Source organism: Macrobrachium rosenbergii, chromosome 55 (genome assembly GCF_040412425.1).
Source record: "Macrobrachium rosenbergii isolate ZJJX-2024 chromosome 55, ASM4041242v1, whole genome shotgun sequence".
NCBI classification, from domain to species: Eukaryota; Metazoa; Arthropoda; class Malacostraca; order Decapoda; family Palaemonidae; genus Macrobrachium; species Macrobrachium rosenbergii.
Window position 1 is genome coordinate 55,447,558 of NC_089795.1, and position 21,471 is coordinate 55,469,028.

The window sequence follows — 21,471 nt, forward strand, 5'->3', positions numbered from 1 at the left end:
TTGGAACCCCTACAAAAAAATCTGATGGGAGGTCCATGGCTGAATTTTATACTAGGTTCCACCTCCCCAATATTATAACTTCTATTACCGTACTTTAATGGAAGCAGCTATCAAAGAGCTTCCAGAGTCTTCAGAATAATGTTTGCTGCAGTAGCCTAAACACTTATGTGGACCCTAGGAAGCACTCTGTAACTTTCTGGAACGTCACATTAAGGCTTGAAAGGGAGCAATGGCAGTCTGCAACATTTTGCTCCCCAATGTAACCTCTCTATTATATTCTTCCCCCCTTCTGTTGGGACCTTTTAGAAGAGTCTGTTGTCGCACAACTCACTGAACAAGACTGACAACAGAAATGCACAATATATTCTCTTCTTGGAAAAGGGGGAACCTGAGAAACATTACAGTAAACCTCCCGTATTTGAGTTGTCACGATTCGTGGACTCATAGATTCGTGGATTTCTCTCCGGAACATATACACATTATTCGCGAAAAATTCGCCCATTCATGGTATTTTTAACTGAGAAATATTCACTGATTACTGTATTTTCATATTATTTTCATGACTAAATGCACTTTTTGTGATAAAACTATTAAACTACACAGGTACCCAGGTATTCCTCGAGTTACAATAATTCGATTTTGCTATGGGGTAAGCAATTAATGCCAATATGACAATATTTACAAAATAATATAAAATTTAGCACGGGTGCAGGCAGCAGCGTACAATCAGGCAGCGAGACCAAATTACTATAGACCAACTTCTTTTCCTCCATCTCTTTACCCCATCTTCTAGTTAAAAAAGTAAAAGAGAATGATAAAAGTATTGTTTGTAACATTATACTCTTGCGTAAATGCATACAGCCATAAACAACTGGACAAGAAACTGTAGTTTTGCTTATAACTGAATCGGATAATAACAGCTGTTTTGCTTGTATTTCAATCACCAAACAGAAATAAACAATTACTGTAGTTATGTTACAAATGACGTTAAGTAGAACAGGACTGATATATTTTTATGTTACAGTATACCCTTATTTGCTATAGATAAAAGATCAGCAAGGAAACATACTGTTAAATTTAAGCTGCAAGTTGTAGATGAAACTAACAAAATGATGTTAAAACTGCTAATGACTACAGTATAAATTATCAAGCATTGCAACACAGATGAAACTTGACCATATAATAAAATTGTAGAGAAAGTACTTTATTATGACGAAATCAAGTGAAAATAGTGAACAGAATCTTGATTATTTTTTTACATAAAACAAACATGCCCCCTAATGGCCGTCTTCTATTAACAAAAAAAATAGCTAAATTAATTTCACAGTGAGACATCTTTAAGTTATATTTCAACTTAAAAACACTTTGTATGACGAAAAATAACCTTGCCTCATATAAATAAAGTATCTAGAGATTCATTTATGCTAACTAGAAGTAAGAAAAGTGCTCTGAACTGAGTTAAATACAGCGAAATAAACTTACCGTGTAGTCGATTTCCAAACCAAAACATTGATTGCTATGATCGCAATTTATAATACAAAATAAATATAAGATTATATACAATATTATTGGATACAGTGAAGTAAAGCATAACATTTTAAAAGATCCATGGAAAAGATGCATATTCGTTATGCTGATGTTTGTATAATAAAATATAAATATGTGAATACAGAGTACAGTATAGCTATGCTACCGTATGTGTATACAATATACCATAGTGTACGCTAAGCTAATTCTTGTTTGTTATTAAATTTCTCATAAGTCAATCTGCATGAACCTTCAGAATTAGCTGATATTAATAATTATTATACCGTATATGTATCGAGTATACTTTATAGTGTAGGCTAGGCTACCATATATGTATACATAGTACTGAATACCCTAGTGTAGGCTAGGCTATATTCAAGATACTTTTTTCCAACAAACGATGGGTTTTTTGGAACCTAACCCATCCTAACTATGATAATACCTGCATATGTATTTTTAAAGTTTTTTGTGTGTTTGAACTATCAAAATAGGCACTTTTAAGTGTTTTTAGAAGGGCTGTAAATATTTGTGGATTTTAGCTATTCGTGGTACACATCCCCCGTGAACATGGGGGGTTTGCTGTACTCTTGAGAGTTACCTTTTCCAAACCCTAAAAAGCTTGGTATGCCTTGAAACCATACAAGCCTCCAGTCACTACTAAAGGATCTCTCCAACAACAGAAGAAGGGACAACAATATTAGCAGCATCCCTTTCAAAGCATATAAAGATATTCCTACCAGGGAAAATAAAAATCAACTCATGGACTGCGTATTACAGGCAAGGAAAGAGGTGGAGCCAACAAGACCTGCATGGTCTGGGTTCATCTTCTACAGCATCACATACAGTGGAAGTCCTCCCTTTGATAGGACAATATTATTTCAATGGGCTAAGTGGAGATGGTCTCACCCTTCCCCTTCTCTAAAGGAGTTTTTTCCAAAACCCAGACCCCTCTTTGGAAGAATATGTGCAGAAGGCCCTCTTAAATGCAGCAATAGAGAAAGGCATGTTTATTCGCCACCAAGTACATCTCTTCAGCATCCCCAAAAGGGATTCCTTTGAACCAAACGTGATCCTCGATCTGTCAAGTTTGTTTACAAGTGTCAGATGACTACTGTTGCCCAAGTATTTCACTCACTCTGCAAGGGAACTAGACTGTATCTATAGATCTGAAAGACTCATACTGACACGTCCCTACTGCCGCTCCCTTTTGCTCCTTCCTAAGGTTTCAGATAAGGAAGGAAACATAAAAGAGTCACTGTCATGCCTTTCAGGTTAAGCACTGCCTTAACAATCTTCACAAAATTAGCAGCAATAGTCATTTGAGATCTCAGGAAAGAAGGAATTTCACCCCTTACCGGACTAACCTGAGATATCTTGTGATCAGTGTTCTAAAAATTTTGGACTTACTACAGGATATCCTTTTTCGTAAAAATGTTAAATACTACTGATCGACCAATAATGAGATGTCCTGTGATCCACAGTGTTGCTTTTAAGGCTTCTTTGAGATACCTCATGCTATATCATCGTTTGCCTGGTATGGTAATTTGCTGCTGGAAGTCGTGAGTTATCGAGAATGACTTTTTTGTTTTTTTCGCACCGACTACACGTCATTAGTAGCACTTCGGTGGCCATCTTGGTCGTTTGTTTGTTAGTTTTTTTCTTCTTTTCTCCTGTTTTTAGGTAAGTTTGGTTGTTTTATTTAACATCTTAGACTCTTTATATATTATATTATTGATTTATTACCTTGATGTCGTGTCTTTTGTTAGGCTCTTGACCGGTCATTTTGTGATATGTGAAGCATAATTTTTTTATTCTTTTACAATGAGGATGCACTATTACTAGCTCTCCAGTGGTGACTTTGAGAATCTGTTTGTTTTGCTTCTTCTTTTTGACTGTTTGTCATTTTAGACTATTTATATGATATGTTATTGATTTATTTCATTGATGTCATGTAATTTGTTATTCTCTTGACTTTATTATTTTAGCCCAGTTACGGCAAGTTACCATGACGACAGTGATACTGAAGAATCATTTATTGATCTTGAAACGCCTACTTCCAGAATTACTAAAACTAAGCATGCGAGATATCTCATGATAGACCAAAATAAGTATAATTTGTATGAGATAACTCGTTAATGACTATAAAAAGGTCTCAAATTGAGTTTCTAAAAATCACTATTTTACATAAAATAATCACTATTTTATGTTGAAATTAGAAGTATAGTGTCAACAACTTATATTTCCAATTAATTAAATAAAATAATTGGAATCTTTTTGACACATTATGTTAAAAATAGGTCCCTTTAAGGGTTAATCATGGCCTACTAGACGACTGGCTAATCTGGGAAGCTACCAAAGAAGAGTGCTGACAAAATCTGAGAGTGGTAGTCAGTAGACTCCAGTCAAAAGGTTTCCTAATAAATAGAACAAATCCTTCCTTACACACCCAGCAGATGTTTTTGTGGCTGGGACTCTGTTGGGATACTCTTCATGGCAGCTGTCTCTTCCCAACAGCACCCACCCCAGAATGATGAAGGACTGAGAAGCTTCTTTGCACAGCCCAACTTTTCCAGACAACATTGGAACGAAATCTGGGCCTGTTGCAGTTTGTGTCCCTGAGAGTGCAACTGTAGGATGTAAACAGAACCTGACTCTCACAAGCCAGGAAAGGGCTTTTTGATTGCCTTCATCTGAGAAGTCAGAGACTGTGAAGATACTCCATCTGTGGAGCTGGAAGGAGTCTCTGGCAAAACAGGTCGACGTGACTCCACCATCCGTATGAGTCGTACTAGGTATGCATGTCTCCTTGACACTTCTGATCAGCTTCCTGGAGATGATGGCTATCTTTCTATCTCAGAAAATTTAAATATTGTAAGAGCCCGTCGCCGTCTCTTCCAAACACAACCGCATCGCACCCTCTGCCTGAGCAGCCGTCTCCAGGCGGGCGATTATTCAGACGTTACCACGTCTTGGGAGAGTATTTGTAAGAGCCTGACGCCTTGAATCTCTTCCAAACACGTGCTGTCAGGCGATGTGTTTGTCGTCCATTGAATGGACAAGACAACAAAGCATCTCGTTTTTCTTTCTCTAAAGGAACGCGATTTCAACCACTACCCAATATTTCCGTCTGTTTCTCCTAACCATTATTGTTTTGATGTATGTACAATCACCACTACTTGCATTGCCATGCAAGCATTCTAATCATGTACTCATAATGTTCCAATGAATCTCAGTAAGGAACCACCAATAAATCAGTAAACACCCAGCCAGTATGTCACTCAATCTCCAGTCCTTACACCTCCTAAAGAGACTCATATTTTGTTGGTCCTAAACAATATGACTGCAATTTCTTGTATCAAGAAAGGGGGCTCACACTCAACCCCTCTCAACTCAGTACAAGCAGTTACCAGTTATCAGCGGGCTCAGTTATCAGCGATCCAGTTTTACAGGGCTTGTCTAGTGATGAAAATTGGCAATTTTTGGCACTGAAAATCGAGCTTGTCAGCGTCGATAACTGGGTATTGGCGCCGAGACATACCTAACAGAGGCGCCGATAACCAAAAACTGCTGATTTTTAGTGCCAATAAGCCCCGAAATTCGCCGAAAAAGCCCCAAAAATTGCTGATTTTTGTTTATTGTCACACCGTTAGAACAGAACCCCCCCTCAATAACTGGGGACTGCCTGTAATGCTATCCTACAGATGGCTCATGTAAGGAAGTGGTACCTGTCAACAATTCACCCTGAGGGTCTCTAAATGAACCAACTGCACATTACATGCATGTTTTCATGGACTCGGATGTGCGACAGGACACAGTCGTGAAAGCTTGAATGAAGATCAGAAGGCCTTCTGGAAGAGCGTGGAAAGATGGTGACTAATGTCACGGATGTTCGAACATCAAGTCAACGTCCTAGGGTGGAAACACGTCCATGTTCGTGCAGAGTCCCTCATGTACATCAAAGGAAAGAGCATCATTACTTTGGCTGGACATCCTTGAACACACGGAGACGAATACTGGAATCTCCAATGCTGCTTCTACCTTGAACCATCTGGTGAGAATCGTCAGCTTGGAGTTCTGAAGAAAACCGAGTGTCCTGCTTGAGCCAAACCCCTGGCCAAAGCCAAACGCTCGAAACAAGCATCCTCCGAGTCTTGTCTTTCTGAAGAAACCAAAGAACTTGGAAGGAGCTACAATACTGAGTCACGAACAGAACGAACACCGGTTGCTCTCTCTACCTGAGTGTCCATAGAAACATGGCTCGGAGGAGATACTAGTTCGGGGAATATTCCCAGAGCTTGTATCAGCGACACAGGTTACCTCTTCAACTTGCCGTATATGAGGAAACCATGCACCTGGTGCTCTGTGTAGCAAGGTCTTGGAGAGAAATCCACGATACGAAGACACCCTAGTTCGTATACGAGGGAGAGCATCAAAACAAGAAGGCAAAGACAACGATGGCAAAAGGATTCTCTTCTTTGACTTCTACTGCAACTGGAGGGCCTCACCACAGCACATGTACATGTGAGGAAACAGTGAAGAATTTCCAAAAACCCCCAATGTCTGAGATAGCAGAAGACAGGTCGTACTTCTCTCTTGAAAGGCTGAGTCGACCAATCGAAACTGTGTCGGAGGAATCGGTTGATGACGTCAAAAGAATTAGCCATGACGTCACCATCCTATCCATGATGTCACAGGGGCAGACGACTTACCAAAGCACAAATTACTATGTGTATGAGCAGGTTTAATCATATATTCTTATCAAATTGTGTGATAATATAAGTTTACTTCATGTACAGGCAGTCCCTGGTTTATGGTGGGGTTCCATTCTTCTGTAGCGTCGTAAGCTGAAAAATAAATCACAGAACCAAAAATCGTCAAAAATCGTAAAAATCCTAAGAAAACCTTACTTTTAATGCTCTGGGTGTATTGAAAATGATGCAACTGCATTTTGATGAGTTTTTCATAAAAACCTCCAAATTTTATTATTCTGCCGTTTTGGAGCCATATTTCTTCCTGGATTGGCATCACGATGTGTCGTAACCCTGAACATGCATTAAGTAAAACTAGGGAAATAATTTCTGATGAATATATGTGAAAAAGCGTCGAGCTCGAATGTCGTGGCTTGGCCCATCAGAACTGGGACTGCCTGTACGGTTATCGTGGTTCAGTTATCAGTAGGGTTTGTCTGTGACAAAAATCGGTGATTTTTGCTTGATTTCTACTTATGTTTGCGATCAGATTGCATTATCAACAATTTTTAGCTTTATCATCACTCCATTGGAACAGAACTCCTGCCGATAACCAGGAACTGCCTGTATATGACAAAAGGGCAACCAAAGTGATGGGCACTGGATGATGACACATCAGAAGGGAGACGAGAAGCCATAGAAGCAGACGAAGGTTACATCAGAGAAGCGGTCCGTCTAAGATTGGTACCCCTGAATGACAACATAAATTGAGCACCTGAGCCTGGAAATGAAGAACAAAATGGCGTTGCCCCACAGACCCAGGAGGGGAACAACCTCTAGAAGTCACCATGTAGATGGGGCTCACAGGCTCTGAAAGGAACACACTGTCATCAGATCTGGCTTAGTTCCAAACTTCCACCACAGAACTAATGAACTGGACGAGGTACACCAATACATGAAGTGGCAACACTGGGAGAGTGAAGAAAATGTAAAGGGGCTCCCAGGATCTGAGTGGAAGACACTGCCGTCCGACTTCAAGGGGAACAGCAAGGCTGACAACTGTCGCGCAAGAAGAAGACAGGAAAAGTTCTGAACTGTAGGGCCTGAAAAGAAGCAAAAAATATGCCTTCCCCCTTAGGAAGGGAAGAAATATATCTGTATCTAAGGGAAGGGAGTGAGCCGTATGACTTACACCCGCCCCCGGATGGGGAAGAGGCAAGACAGTAAATTCTGACTGGTCCTGAGCATGTAGTCGGGACCAACGCAACTGTAGACTTTGCGCCATTAACATATGTGTTGAGGAAGTGGAGGAAAACTTGCTATGTTAAGTAAGACGAATCCTCGCTCAAAGCCCTCAGCTGCAACACAAAGTGTAATGTCTCAATTGTCTTCATCTACACAACATCTGAAAGACTAAAACATTACTACATTCCCAGAAATTGTGTAGCTTGAATCAAAACATTGTGTCTAAAAAAGACAATAATTAAATACACACCTAGAAGAAGGTGTTTCAGAAACAACAACGAAATAGGGGGAGAAATACTCCACACCTAAGCCTACTATGCAGTATGAGTAAGTAAATATATCTTTGAAGACAGAAATAAAACATACTGAAATGCCTTAATATATCAAAATACACAAATGTTTCAATACATCCAAATCAACATTTCAAATTACAAACGTAAAATATACAACAAGAGGAAAAATGGTGAATGGCAGGACAGAGAAGAAAAGCACATCTTGTCGAGTGTGTGGCCATAAATAAACTGAATAGATTGAATGCATACCAGTTGGGTGGGCGGTACCCCTGCCACTACCTTAGGTAACTGTTGCCAAAACCACCTTGCAAAAGTTTAACAGGCAGACTTTCTAGCTTTGCCAAAAGTTATATACTGTATATGTAAAGACCAAGGGTTTGTATTCGTGTAGGAACAATTATTCTGCTACTGTCAGCTGTTCTATCCCAGACAGTAGGAGGGAAAGTCGTCTGTGCATCCTCCTTTCTGAGCAGCAACCCCCATGTGGAATTTTTTTAATTTAGTCTACAGTTAAAATTATTCACCTAAAATTGCTAGGTGCCTAGCGCAAAAACTACAGACTTCATCTATCCAACATACCAGTTTGTATGGAAACTGTGATTAGATTGCCCCCAAAATAAGAGTCCAGTTGAAATCGGTTGAAACAGTTTTAAATTTTATTATATATTTATTATATATCTTCTAGAGGGCCCAATACAACTCGTATGCTCCAAAGGGCAGTCCTCTGACTGCTTTGGCATTAGCAGCTCAGATTAGACACCTGGGCTCTCTTGGACAGGAGTAATGTTTCATCATTCACACACCTAGCTGTCATTTAGTGTTGTCTCCTGGCCCATCATTCCTGGCTAAGAATGTGGATCTTTAAAAGGGAAAATCCCCCTTCCTGTTAAGGGAACTCAGTATTTCATATAAAACATTATGCCCAGTTCAGGCACTCAAGGTTTACCTATAGATGTCTTGACAAACATCCCAGATGCTCCTATTTTTCCTACACCCCCTAGCACAAATACACTACTCTCTCTACATGGGCTGAGAATTATTTTACTGTCCCTCATTAAAAAGGTAGACCCTCACTCCTTTCCTAAGTTGCATGATATCCAGAAGGTGAGTAGGTACAGTATATACATCTTATGGTTTCTCCAGAAACGTTGCTTTTGAGGAAGTCGCCAAGTGTACAGAGTGGTTATTACAGGCAGTATTCCTGAAATACTACTCTCACATGAGTGGTAGTCATGCTGAGATATTGCCAGGGAAGGCACAACAATCCCACAGCAAGGCTCGACATAACTGGGTAAGTCACTGTAAAACCACAAGGGATAATACACATATATATAGGTTCGTGTCATGTTTCCTCTTCTTTATTGCCAAACCCTAATGGGTATCCAGAATAAAGAAAATGGTTGATAACATGTGACTTTACCTTGGACCAAAATTCCTGAAAACTATTGTCATGAGAGTGGTGGTCATACTGAGATATCGCCAGGGGAAGGTGCAATAATCCCATAGCCAGACCCGACATAATTAAGTCACCTTTGAACCAAACGGAATAATCCATTTATAGGTTCATGTGGAAATTAGCCAACATACATGCTGGTGTCACATCTGCATGAGTATGATACAGGGAAAGCTAAGTTAGTCGCTGTGGACACGAGACATAGCTCTCTTGTCTTGAGTCCTTTATATTCTATGACTATGCCAACAAGCACTATTGTGGCTTAGACCAACTTTAAGAAAATTCTTTAAGATTGGTTGGTCTGTCTTATGGAGCCCTGAGGGGACCATGAAAATGATTAACTCTTTTGAGGACTCACAGTGGCTATCAAAAATAGGTTTTTCCAACGCCATACTACGTTTTAGTGTTTACGGTTATGTGGTACTGACAAGGTAGGGGGAGTAATGGGACGTAGTTATTGTTTCACATCCACAGAGTTTCATCTGACCTTATCCTGCAAGGCCTTGGCTCTATTATTGCAAATAATCAAAGGATTACTGTAAAGGAAGAATACTGATTACGTAAAGGTAAAAAAGTTGAAGAAACACAGGTTCAAACTTTAGCAAGAAGAACATTTATAAAGTAGAGTAACTGGCAATATAACAGAGAAGTGTAGTGACCACTGTGAATTTTACAGTTTCCTGATGTAAAAGATCCTTACTCAGTAGTCAATGCTGGTACACCAAGTTTTGTAATTTCTGAACTGTATATGTTTTTATGGTTTTCCTATGAAAATCACATATAAAAAAATGACAGCTGATACTTGAGTAAAGACAAACTTACTGCTATTAAAGACACCAAACGTCACCAAAGCTATGCCATCAAATATATAGTGAAATAAACACATACTAACCTGAAAATGTGTTACTATAATATCTAGAAAGGGTCTGCATTATGTCATTTCCTTGGCTAGTCCAAGGAGCTGTGCGTCAGTAGTCTGGATTTGATTCTGTGTGCTGAGGGCCAAAGTGTCTCCAAGGATCTCGATCCGACAATCACTGTCAAATTCTAGGAATGGCTTCTCCAAAACTCCCAAGGCACAAAGTCAAAGAAATAGTTTAAAGCAAAGATTATTTCTTTGGTTCTTCTAAAACTTACATGTTTTCTACCAAGTCATAAGACCTTTATCAAATCTGAAACTTTCAGAGAATAGAAGGCTCTAGAATGCCTTTGATAACAAAACTTTCATCTTTTTTATATATAGGAAAATCAACCTAAAACATAATTACTTTTAAATTAATATACTGTACATGGATAAACTATTTAACAATAACATGTTTGTAAAACACAGTACCATAGTGATGGGAAAGTTCTTTTTGTCCTTTGATCTTTGAGTATGACATTTGACTTCTGCTTCATTAGCAGACAATACATGCCAAATATAATAAAAAAGAAATGGCCCCCAGTCCAATGGGAAAATGGAACATGACAACCCTTAATCAAATTGGAAAGATGGAACAGGTAGATAATGAATTCAGGAGATATGGACTGGCTAGTTTAGTTGTTTGTGTCCTGGTCCAGAGGATTAAGAAAAGTGAGGTAGACTGTTCAGTATGCCGATGATGCAAAACTTGTGGGTTTAGTAGTCTCCATTTATGAGAAATGAAGCTCCCCTTAGCCCCAACCATGCCATGGAGCAGATTTGTCATTGGTGTAGCCAGTGGGGTATGAGTCTGAACTCCAGTAAAACAAAAACACTACATATTAGTCTGTAGATCTCATAATGATTTTCCACCCCATCAGTAAAACGAAAACACTACATATTAGTCTGTAAATCTCATAATGATTTTCCACCCCATCCTCTCTTAAGGTGAATGGGATTCTACTAAATGAGTCTGAAGCTTCAACTATACTCGGTGTAACTTTTGATTCACATTTTACTTTTGAGAAACATGTAATGAAAGTATCAGCAAATGCCACATGGAAGTTAGGTATTGTACATACGGCCTCATACATTTATATCAGTGATAAAATCAATGCAACCTGTTTTAGGTCATTTGTCCTTCCTTTACTAGAATACTGTTCTCCAGTGTGGATATCTGCTCCTCCCAGAGATTTATCTCTTTTAGAGAGTGGTTCCAGGTGGTGTGTTTCTGTTTCCTAACATTAGCAGTTATGACTCAGGCCATCATCGGATGTAGTCTCGTTTGTCCCAGTTTTTCAAAAGTTGCATTTTAATGGTGAGATCTTCACTTTGCAATAGATCCATGATCCCCCTTTTTGCCAAAAAATTAGATTTTTCTGAACAGCAGCACCATTATGCAATAAATGTGCCTTACTGTTAAACTTCTAAGTTCCAGAGGTTCTTTCTCCCTCACACGTTGACTCTGGAACAGTCTGAGGATGTTTGCAAAGTCTAAGGAAGATGTATTTTATAATGTGTCACTGGCATTTTATTAATTTAATTTTTGTTCTTTTCTAATAATTGATTCTTTCCTTTATGTATTTCCTGTTACCTTCTTGTTACTTTCTTTCAAATGAACCATATTCTTTGGAAGCCTGAATTTTCAAGTCAATGGCCCCTGCCAAATCTTGTTCCCATATGAATAGGGTTCATCTTCTGAATAACAACAACAATAATAAAAAGGACATCCATAAATACAACTGGACAACTCCAGACCACAATCAAAGCAAACAAATAAACTGCATAACCATTAAGAGAGAGAGAGAGAGAGAGAGAGAGAGAGAGAGAGAGAGAGAGAGAGAGAGAGAGAGAGAGAGAGAGAGAGAGAGATCACTATGGAATGTTAGGGGCTATAGAGGAGCAGATGTTGGCTGCTATTACCAATTTGTCTTGCCACACTGATGCTGATATTAAAAGAACCCAACTACTAAAACATTTGTGAAACAAATTTAAGAAAAAACTCCTTAAATATAGACACTGTGAAGTTATTGCAAGTGAATGTCAAAATAGATATGTATTTATTGAAACCACATCTGAGGAAGAGCAGAAAATCAATGAGAAATAATTTAACACCCAAAATGTATATACAGTATATGTGTGTTTGGAAAGAAGTCCTGGGATCAGGAATGAAGCCGTGGGATATGGGATAAAAGTTAAGTATATCTTAGTTTAACCAGACCACTGAGCTGATTAACAGCTCTCCAGGGCTGGCGAAGAGATTTAGATTTATTTACATGGCTAAGAACCAACTGGTTACCAGCAACAGGACCTACAGCTTACTGTGGGATCGACCCATTATGATGAAATGAATTTCTATCACAGAAACCAATTCTCTAATTCTTCATTGGCTGATTGGAGAGTCGGGCTAGGCCAACAGTGTAAGAAGGAGAGCTCTACCCACCTCCAATGAAGAATTAGGGATATGGGGCAACAAGATGGAACCCTTGAACATCAGATGAGACCTGGGATACAATACAGAATAGGCAAAAGGATAAGTTACTTGTAGAGAAATTTCAGGAAGCAGATGCAAAATATAAAGTACAGTACTACAGTATATGTGCTAAGTACTCAAGTCTAGAGAGTGAGGTTCAATGAAGATCAATTAGAAATAAGAGAGAATATTTGAACATAAAAGATGAAGACCCTGACAACGCCATGTACTCAGGGAGTGGCATTGGTGTTAAGAAACCCCACAGAATTACTACTGAAATATCCATAACCAATAATGTCACAAGAAGAACAACAACATTGGGCTGAAAATTTCTGCGACATCATGAATAACAGATGTAAGGGGGATAATCTGAGTGATACACCAGACGCTGAAGAAGATCTGAATGTGATTTAGAATGGATGCACAATTTTTGAAGTGAAATCAATAATAAAGAAACTTAACTAGGAAAACACCAGGCAATAAAGTATTCAAGCAAAGATGATTTTTTCTGAAACTGAAATGACAACCTGTAAACTAACTAGACTGTCTGCAGGGTGGCACCCCAACCTACTTCTGACATAGCTGAGTATAATGTCAGATCTGGGCACCTCACACTAGAGGGATATCTTTCAAGAGTAACAGTCTGTTCTCCCAAAAATTTAAATTTATTGATAGCATTTTGACTAAGACAGTATGTGGGATGAAAAAACTATTGTGTTATTCCTTCTGATTGAATAGGACTAGTCTCACTCCCAATCTGGAAAGGGAGATGAACTTCTTCCACAGGACATGTCCTAGAAGAGACAAAACCAAGGAGATCTCTTGAAAGCCCCACTTTTCATTCCAAGTGGAGTTTTTGTGTTGCTGGAAGTTCCAGAAAACTGTCTTAATTTTCTTAAAATGTAATAATTTCTTTTAGGGGATTTAATTCAGAATGCTTGTTTTTGGTTTTAATAGTTTTATTTATCCCCTTACATTATAATATCCACCTGTAATTCTTAATGCCTGACTGTCTGAGGGAGATGTCGCTAAATTTTTTATAAGTCCCAAAATGGGGACTTGTTGCTGGGTCTGCTAATTTACTGTAGTTAGTTCTATAACGACAAAAATCACCTTCCCATTTCTCATGTACTCTGTGTATCTATCTCCCTTGGTAATTATTTTCTACTGCTGTCTGCTTCTGTCTTACAATTATAAAGGATATATGTCTGTGTGCAAACCGTGACATCATGGTTTGAGGTTATTACCATTGTCTACATACTTTTCACGTTTTTCAATTCAACAAGGCTTCTTTCACTCGATGACCCTTGACTCCAGCACTGGACTCATTGGCGAGAGGTCATTGGGTGAGAAGTCACCTCCTCCATTAGCTCTTTGCCCTATGCTAAAAACAGGTTTGCGTAGGAAAAACCTATTTTTAGTAGTCGCTGTTGAGTCCTCAAAGGAGTTACCAGCCATGGTCTACCAGAGGCTCCATGGTGACAAACTAATATCAAAGAATTCTCTTCTAATTTAGTTGGTCTTTTGGCCGGAGTGTTAATGTCATGTGATTAACATTATAACACATGATGGAGTATATAATGGACTCAAAGATAAGAGGCACTTTCCCTTATCTTCATGGCTGAACAGTTTTCAACATCAATTAACCTGCAAGAAAAGAGAAGTGAGTATTGCGCATGGCATCTGCCCTCTTGTTTTACAACTGGGCCGTTAAAAAGACCAAGGGCCATTACCTCTGTTTTGGTACAAAGCAGAACAGTTCGCGTCGTTACACTCGAAAAATTCTACTTCTTTCTCCGTTTTAGTATCAAAGGATATGGAAATATCAAAAATAGCAAGATAAGTGCTCAATATTAACAAACAGGTGAAAGTTTTAGTTTTAAACTTTTGGAATTTATATAATTTGTGTATTAAAGCCGGAACCTGGTTCGTTGATCGCTAGCCTACCTAGCCTCGTAAACCGTTGATTGTTACCTAGTTTCGTAAAACGAAAATTGTTATTAGACATTGCAGACTTGATGTTTTTCTCTGTCTCTGTTACAGTCTTGGCCAACTGCCCAGCTGACTGACCTTCTCTTCTGGCCATCAAGAGATCTTTACGAAGATATATGTAATCTAAATCTGAAAGCATATCATTTTGTCTTTGAGGCTATAAATGCATTGAAATGTGTAAAAAAATCTGGATATTATCCCAAACACCAGTGTTCAGCACTTGCTTCTTGCTAAGTGTAGCACTTAGGTCACAACCCAACTTGTTAGTGATATAATTATAGTTTATCAAAGGCTTGTCTGAAAAGTTTCTGAAAAGGTTATTAGTACTTTTTGTTTGTCATCAATACTTTTTTTTTAGAGGTCCACAAAAATATAAAAATTTTGCATGGTACTCATATAGTTGCTTTCTGAGAAAGTCACCCTTATTGTTGATTTCCACTGTCTTTTAAACATTCCTTCCTGCATCGTTTACTCTATACTTTTCATGCTGAAGGGCATCACCTATTCCTCTGAGTATTATTGTTGTAGAACTCTTATTTAACTTTCACAGTTAGCTGAATGACATTCTAATCATCTTCCCTTTTGTATCACAAGCTGGATTTAATTTTTTTATCTCATGAAAATGGCTAATTGCAATCCAAAATTATCAAGTTGCAATGATGTATCATGAGTATACATACACATGATACGGTGAATTGGAAAGGAGCAAGAGACAATTTTATTCATCAACGCTTTCTAAAAAAAAAACGTATGCAAAAACATGTAACTAGTCATGCTGAGCTACAATTTAAAAGTATACACTAATATGTCTTATAAAATCAACTTGACTGACCTGAAAAGCTAAAGCACATTTTCCTAAGCAAAACTGCGCTGTATTTGTACGATCAAGACAGTCAACACAGTTCACACGTACAACTCCTGTTTGTTTTCGTCCTCGGCGTTCAACTAATTCATTGGTTCTGTAACATGAAATTTTCACTTACAAACAGGTTTGCAATAAAAGTATACCATTAACAAGCTGACAATAAAAGCATACCACTCTTTGACTCCATAAAAACCAAACTTCTAACCAAAATGTTTGTCTTAGCTATTTGCTAAATCAGCATTACTTAATTTATAATTTTTGCTGTGTATTTATAGTTACATATACCTTACAGAATATTTCTTGTAATACTCTTGACTGTGATAAAATATATCATCACCTAATTACAGTCTCCATAACTGTACAAAATGAAAATCCACAAAATTAAGTAAACCAACTTCAAAATTTTTAAAATATAAATGTATGGAACACTGGGATTATACAGCTATTTTACTTGATTACTTATAATTTCTGTAGTAAGCTTACAAACTTTGCCCATTTCTAAAAGCAATAGAAAAACTAAAAGTCGCTTGAATGGGAATTAAAATAAACTTTGCCTATTTCTACAAGCAACAGCAAACTAAAAGTCATTTTAATGGGTACTAAATAAACAAGTGTTCATATTTTACAAGCAAATTCTGATGTTTCGGTTGTTAAGAAAGATAAAAACAATGTATTCAAATATGCAGACACATCAATGTGAGAATATGGAAAAGTACAGAAAAAAGTACAGTATATATATTACGATACACAAGAGTCACGACTTCCTTTATTGTTCAAAAGTTACTTATACAAGTAAGTTTTATTTTATTTCCCTGAAAAAATGCAATAACTTGAGTATAATACTGCATCTTAAACTGCAAAATTTGGTTCATGTTACAAAGCACATTGCATACCTTGGGCTAAGCAAGTAAGATATATACTTTATGAACGAGTGCAACTCTGACAGGGCTAAGTACAGTTTATGTAAAAGTGTTCTATTTATAAATTATGGTATGTGGAATGCAAGGTTCCAATAATACATACCGGTATATCATGTTATCCAATCAACTGCCATACAATCAGTTCATGAAGGATCTAACCAAACCAGTTATAAGTTTGAAGATAAGTGAGGACTTCCAAAAATAATGCCATTAAATTTTGAAGAATTGTTTGAACATAAAATAACAAAATAAAAAAATATAGAACAGTAATAAGCAGGGACTCCACCCCTGAAAATTCCATGCCAGTATAATCTGCATTGGAAGTTTTTAAAGGGAGGGGAAAAGCATAGCTGGACAACCAAATTTCTGGAGGAAAAATATTTGGGTAGGTTACTTGGTATATGATGCTTGAAACACTGACAACTAGTGTAGAGTCGATTGGTATTAAGTACACCATAATACTGTATTTAAGAAGAGAAAAAATTTGTCATGAATTACAGGTATACTGCTACTGTACTGGGTTAATCCATATTCTTGCCAGTGGCTGAGCCTGCTTTATTTTCAAAGATATCAGTTCTCATTTACCATGGGAGGGGATATAAAAGGTGTTATATATTCAGTGATCTAGGTAAATGGGGACAGTGTGTGTGAAGAGTACATTGGATTATTATATCTGTGGATAAAGGAACTACACATCACAATACAATTGACAGTCCAAAAGGGTTATACATATTATATATATATTCTACTGACCAAAGTATTGTACTCCAGAGCAGGCAGACAGAATAATTACACTCTTAAACTTGCCAATAGAAACAGTTTATAGTAAAAAGGGCCAAATTCATAATACTGTATTTATTAGTCATAAGATGTTCATTTTCGTTATCATTTTCCCAAAAAATTAAAATGTAGTTGGAAAATCATGTTAACAAGAATCATAGAGTATATATCCCTGAATACAATGACTTACTTGTGAGATCCAAAATCTTGTTTTCCCTGTGTGCTTGTCTTCTCCATATGGCGAACATGAATATTTGGATTTAGGTGGTGGCTGTAATATGGTGGGGCACTCTGAAATATACCAGTCTTCTTGATAGCTCGGTACGATATATCAGTTAAGCGACTCATGACATTCTCTTCTTTCCTAGAAAAAAGTACTTAAATATAAGTTTTCCAGCTAGTGGTCATGTTTAAATTATTTTTAACTCTCAACATTACTTTTCATTTTCCTTTGCATCCAAGCAAACACTTCAAATTTCAGAGTTACTCAAACATCATGAGACATTTTTATGATCAGTCCCTCACTCTCTTCCTCAAAATATGAAACTAATGTGTATATGCCTTCTGATGTGCATCCTTAATCATATCATCTGTCAGTTCTATAAACAGAACTTTCTAGTCCCTGAATGAAATACTGTTCCTATTCTTTAAATAACTTTACTTATTGTATTCTTTCAGAGCTTTTACTGCCAGATTGAAGTTACCTTAACTGCTATGATTAAAAATGTGAGCTGCATGATTACAAAATAAAACCATTTTCTTGACAGGTGTGTGATTCTGAACTCATGTTCCAAATATTTTTGTGTAGGAATAGTGATTGATCCTTCACATTAACGTAATTATAAAAAGCCAATTATTTGTTATTATCTCATTTGTGTTCCAAAATTAACCCTTGTTGTTTATGTCCCTGTCCAGAGAAAAAGAAGGTGACAGTCACATAGTATTACCATTCAGAACACAAACCCATTCATATGGAACATGCCCACATGGGCCACTGACTTGAAATTCCGGCTTCAAAAGAATATGGTGCTCATATGAAAGAAGTACCAGAAGGGAATAGGAAATACAGAAAGAAGAGATCAGTTATTAGAAAAAAAACTGATTACTGTAACAAATAGTAAATAAATAGATAAAACTGAGTACATTATAAAATACAGGAAGAATAGCTGTAGGGTAGTAAAGTATTGCATCTTTGCTTTAACTTTTAAAGTTCCAATTGCACAATGCCCTCAGGGAGACTGTTCCACAGTCCAACAGCATAAGGAATAAAGGACCTCTGGAACTGAGGAGGTTGACAACAAGGCACATTAACTGCACAATGGTTCTGCTGTTCAGCAAACCTGGTTGCTGCTGGCAGGAAAAGAGGATCAGGAATCACTTGTGAATGTGAAAGATCAATATTAAAATATTACTTATGAAGAATTCACAAATAAGAAACCATCTGTCAATGGTCCAAGTCACAAATGCTAATGTTAGGAAACAGAAATCTACCACCACGAACCACTCTGTCCACAAGACTGTTCATGCCAATGGATATTCTTGGTGCTATACAATCCAAATCCATGCCCTATAAGAAATTAACAGGGCAGGAAGATGGGAACTAACATAATAAGTAACAGAACTGAATGCGAAATTTAATTTAATTTTCGAAGAATTATGTTTCTTTCACCACAGAACCAATGCTTATAATTAGCCCTGATCTTCATCTAGGTGGGAAAGGCTAACCTGTTAAAGGTCCCATAGCTGAGTGATTGAGACCAGTTCGACCTACCTGAAACCTCAAGATTGAACACAAGCATCAGAACACATTTCTCAATTATAAAAAGTGGGTTGTGTTTGTGCAGCAGAAACCCTGATGTGAAAAGTAACGCCAAGAGGTTGAAATCATATCTTCTTATTACCTACTATGTCCACTTTCTATCTCAGACCCACCAGGGAATACTGCAGATTCAGACCTTCACTGCCACAGATTACTCCTGAGAGAGATTAAAGTTACAACGGACAGCAATTATCCATTAAGAGTGACATAGATGCAAATGGAATCCAAAGAGCTTAAACATGTATAGTGCCTTCACATGCAAGCCACAAAACATTTCCAAAAGTACACAATTCTCAACAACAGAGAAGTAGAAAGACCTCTGATCTCAGGGACTCTGATCTGTGCTGTTTTGAAATGTCACGTTTTTGATAGCGCAGTTGCTGTTCCTCCTCAAAGAAGTTACTCACTCATGGTCCCCCCAGGCATCCAAAAGACAGATCAACTGATCTCAAAGAATTTTCTTATAGCTGGTCTCAGCCAGAATAATGCTGATGGCACAGTGATAGAATATAAAGGACTCAGGACAGGAGGGCTCTGTCTCCGGTCCACACGACGACTGCCTTGGTTTTTTCCTTCATCCTACTCATACAGATGTGACAACAGCACGTACGTCAGCTATCTTCCCCGTTACAGTGTTCACATGTCCCCAGTGCTTTCTTCAAAAATAGTGCATTTATCAATCATAATGATACCACTCAAGAACAGTACAGTACATAGTTTTAAGACCCAGTAAAAAATTTTAGTTCTTTAAAATTTTAACAGATTGGCTTATATTTGTTAAAACTGGGAGCCAGTAGGTCTCTTGCAAGGAAAGAAGTTAGGAGTGGATCACTAAGTTATGCTGTAATTGCCATCCTGTTTTTTCCTGTCTGACAAGGCAATAATCAGCCTTAAAGGGAGTGTGCTGTCATTACCACCCATTAAACACCTAATACTGAAAATAAATGTATAAAGAAATCTAAGTTTTTAAATTTTACAATAAAAAAAACTGATTTAATTTTTCTTAATACACACAAAAAATGTTATAGTCATAAACAGTTTTCATTACATGAGACCAAAGATCTATAGTTATACTACAAGCTATAAAAGTTTCATTGAATTTTGTTCAGTCTTCTTTGAGGCATGTTTGTTTACTTTTCTGAAATAAAAGTTTTGAGAAATAGCAAAAAAAATATTAAAAAAATCTGTTTTCCTTATTTTATAATAATGATGAAATTTTTATTGCCAGAAAGATGATTTTTGCTGTTAAAGTATTTCTTCATATATGAAACATCCCCTGAAATTTACCGGGGACTGAAGCTTCTGAAAATAGTTGTGGCACATACAGTATACAAGCTTCTAAGACAAATTTTTAATTAATTTGTATTTTTCCTAACGTATAAACTTGGGCTCTTTCCATATGGATAACTTTCGGTGAAGCTGGAAAGTCTGGCTGTTAAACTTTTGCAAGGCAGTTATGTTAACAGTTACCTATGGTAGGGGCGGAAGTACCACCCACCCAACTGGTATGCATTCAATCTCTTCAGTTTACCTTTTTGGCCCAGGTAAAAGAATGAGGGGTGGTAAGAGGTGGGCCTTTTATCTGAAGACCTCAGGTTTGTAGTAGCAGGGCTGACAACTGTTGCACAAGAAGAAGACAGGGAAGTCCAGAGGCAAAACAAGCTCTGAGCTGATGGGCCTGAAAAGACACAAATAATATGCCTCCCCCCTCAGGAAGGTAACAAACTTCCCACCCTGAGAGAAATGAAAAGAAATATATTTGTATCTAAGGGAAGGGAGTGAGCCGTATGACTCACCCCCCACCCAAAGATGGGAGAGAGACAAGATGGTAAATTCTGACTGGCCCTGAGCACGTAGACAGGACCAACGCAACCGTAGGACTTGTGCCATTAAAATTTGTGTTGTGGGAGTGGAGGAAAACTTGCTATGTTACGTTAAGACAAATCTTCGCATAAAACCCTCGGCTGCAACACGAACCCATAACGTCTCGATCGTCTCAATCTACACAACTTAAAGACTAAAACATTACCATGTTCCCAGAAATTGTGTAGTTTGAATTAAACTGTGTCTAAAAAAAGGAAAATAATTAAACAAACACCTAGACGAAGGTGTTGAGAAACAACCATAATGATATAAAGGGAGAAAAACTCCACATCTTAAGCTTACTACACAGTATGAGTAAGTAAATATATCATTGAAGACACAGAAGCAAAACATACTGACATGTCTACATATATCAAAATACACATACGTTTCAATATATCCAAATAAATATTTAAAATTACAAAAACATAAAATATATAAGAGGAAAAAGGCTGAACAGCAGGACTGAGAAGAAATGCATGTATTGTCAAGAGTATGGCCAAAAGTAAACTGAAGAGATTGAATGCAGACCGGTCAGGTGGGTGGTACTTCTGCGCCTACCATAGGCAAGTTTACCATAACCGCCTTGCAAAAGTTTAACGGCCGGACTTTCCTGCTTTGCCAAAAGTTATCCATATATAAAGACCGATGG

General features: G+C 37.6%; 1 protein-coding gene across 1 annotated transcript in view; it reads right to left on the bottom strand.

The window, feature by feature from the left end:
* Nucleotides 1-21,471, bottom strand: part of FIG4 (polyphosphoinositide phosphatase FIG4) — a 147,008-nt gene that overhangs the window by 44,569 nt on the left and 80,968 nt on the right. The window contains 4 exon segments of the mRNA XM_067099669.1: nt 10,099-10,200; nt 10,203-10,291; nt 15,406-15,531; nt 17,328-17,501. Of these exon segments, the coding sequence (XP_066955770.1) occupies nt 10,099-10,200; nt 10,203-10,291; nt 15,406-15,531; nt 17,328-17,501 (491 nt within the window).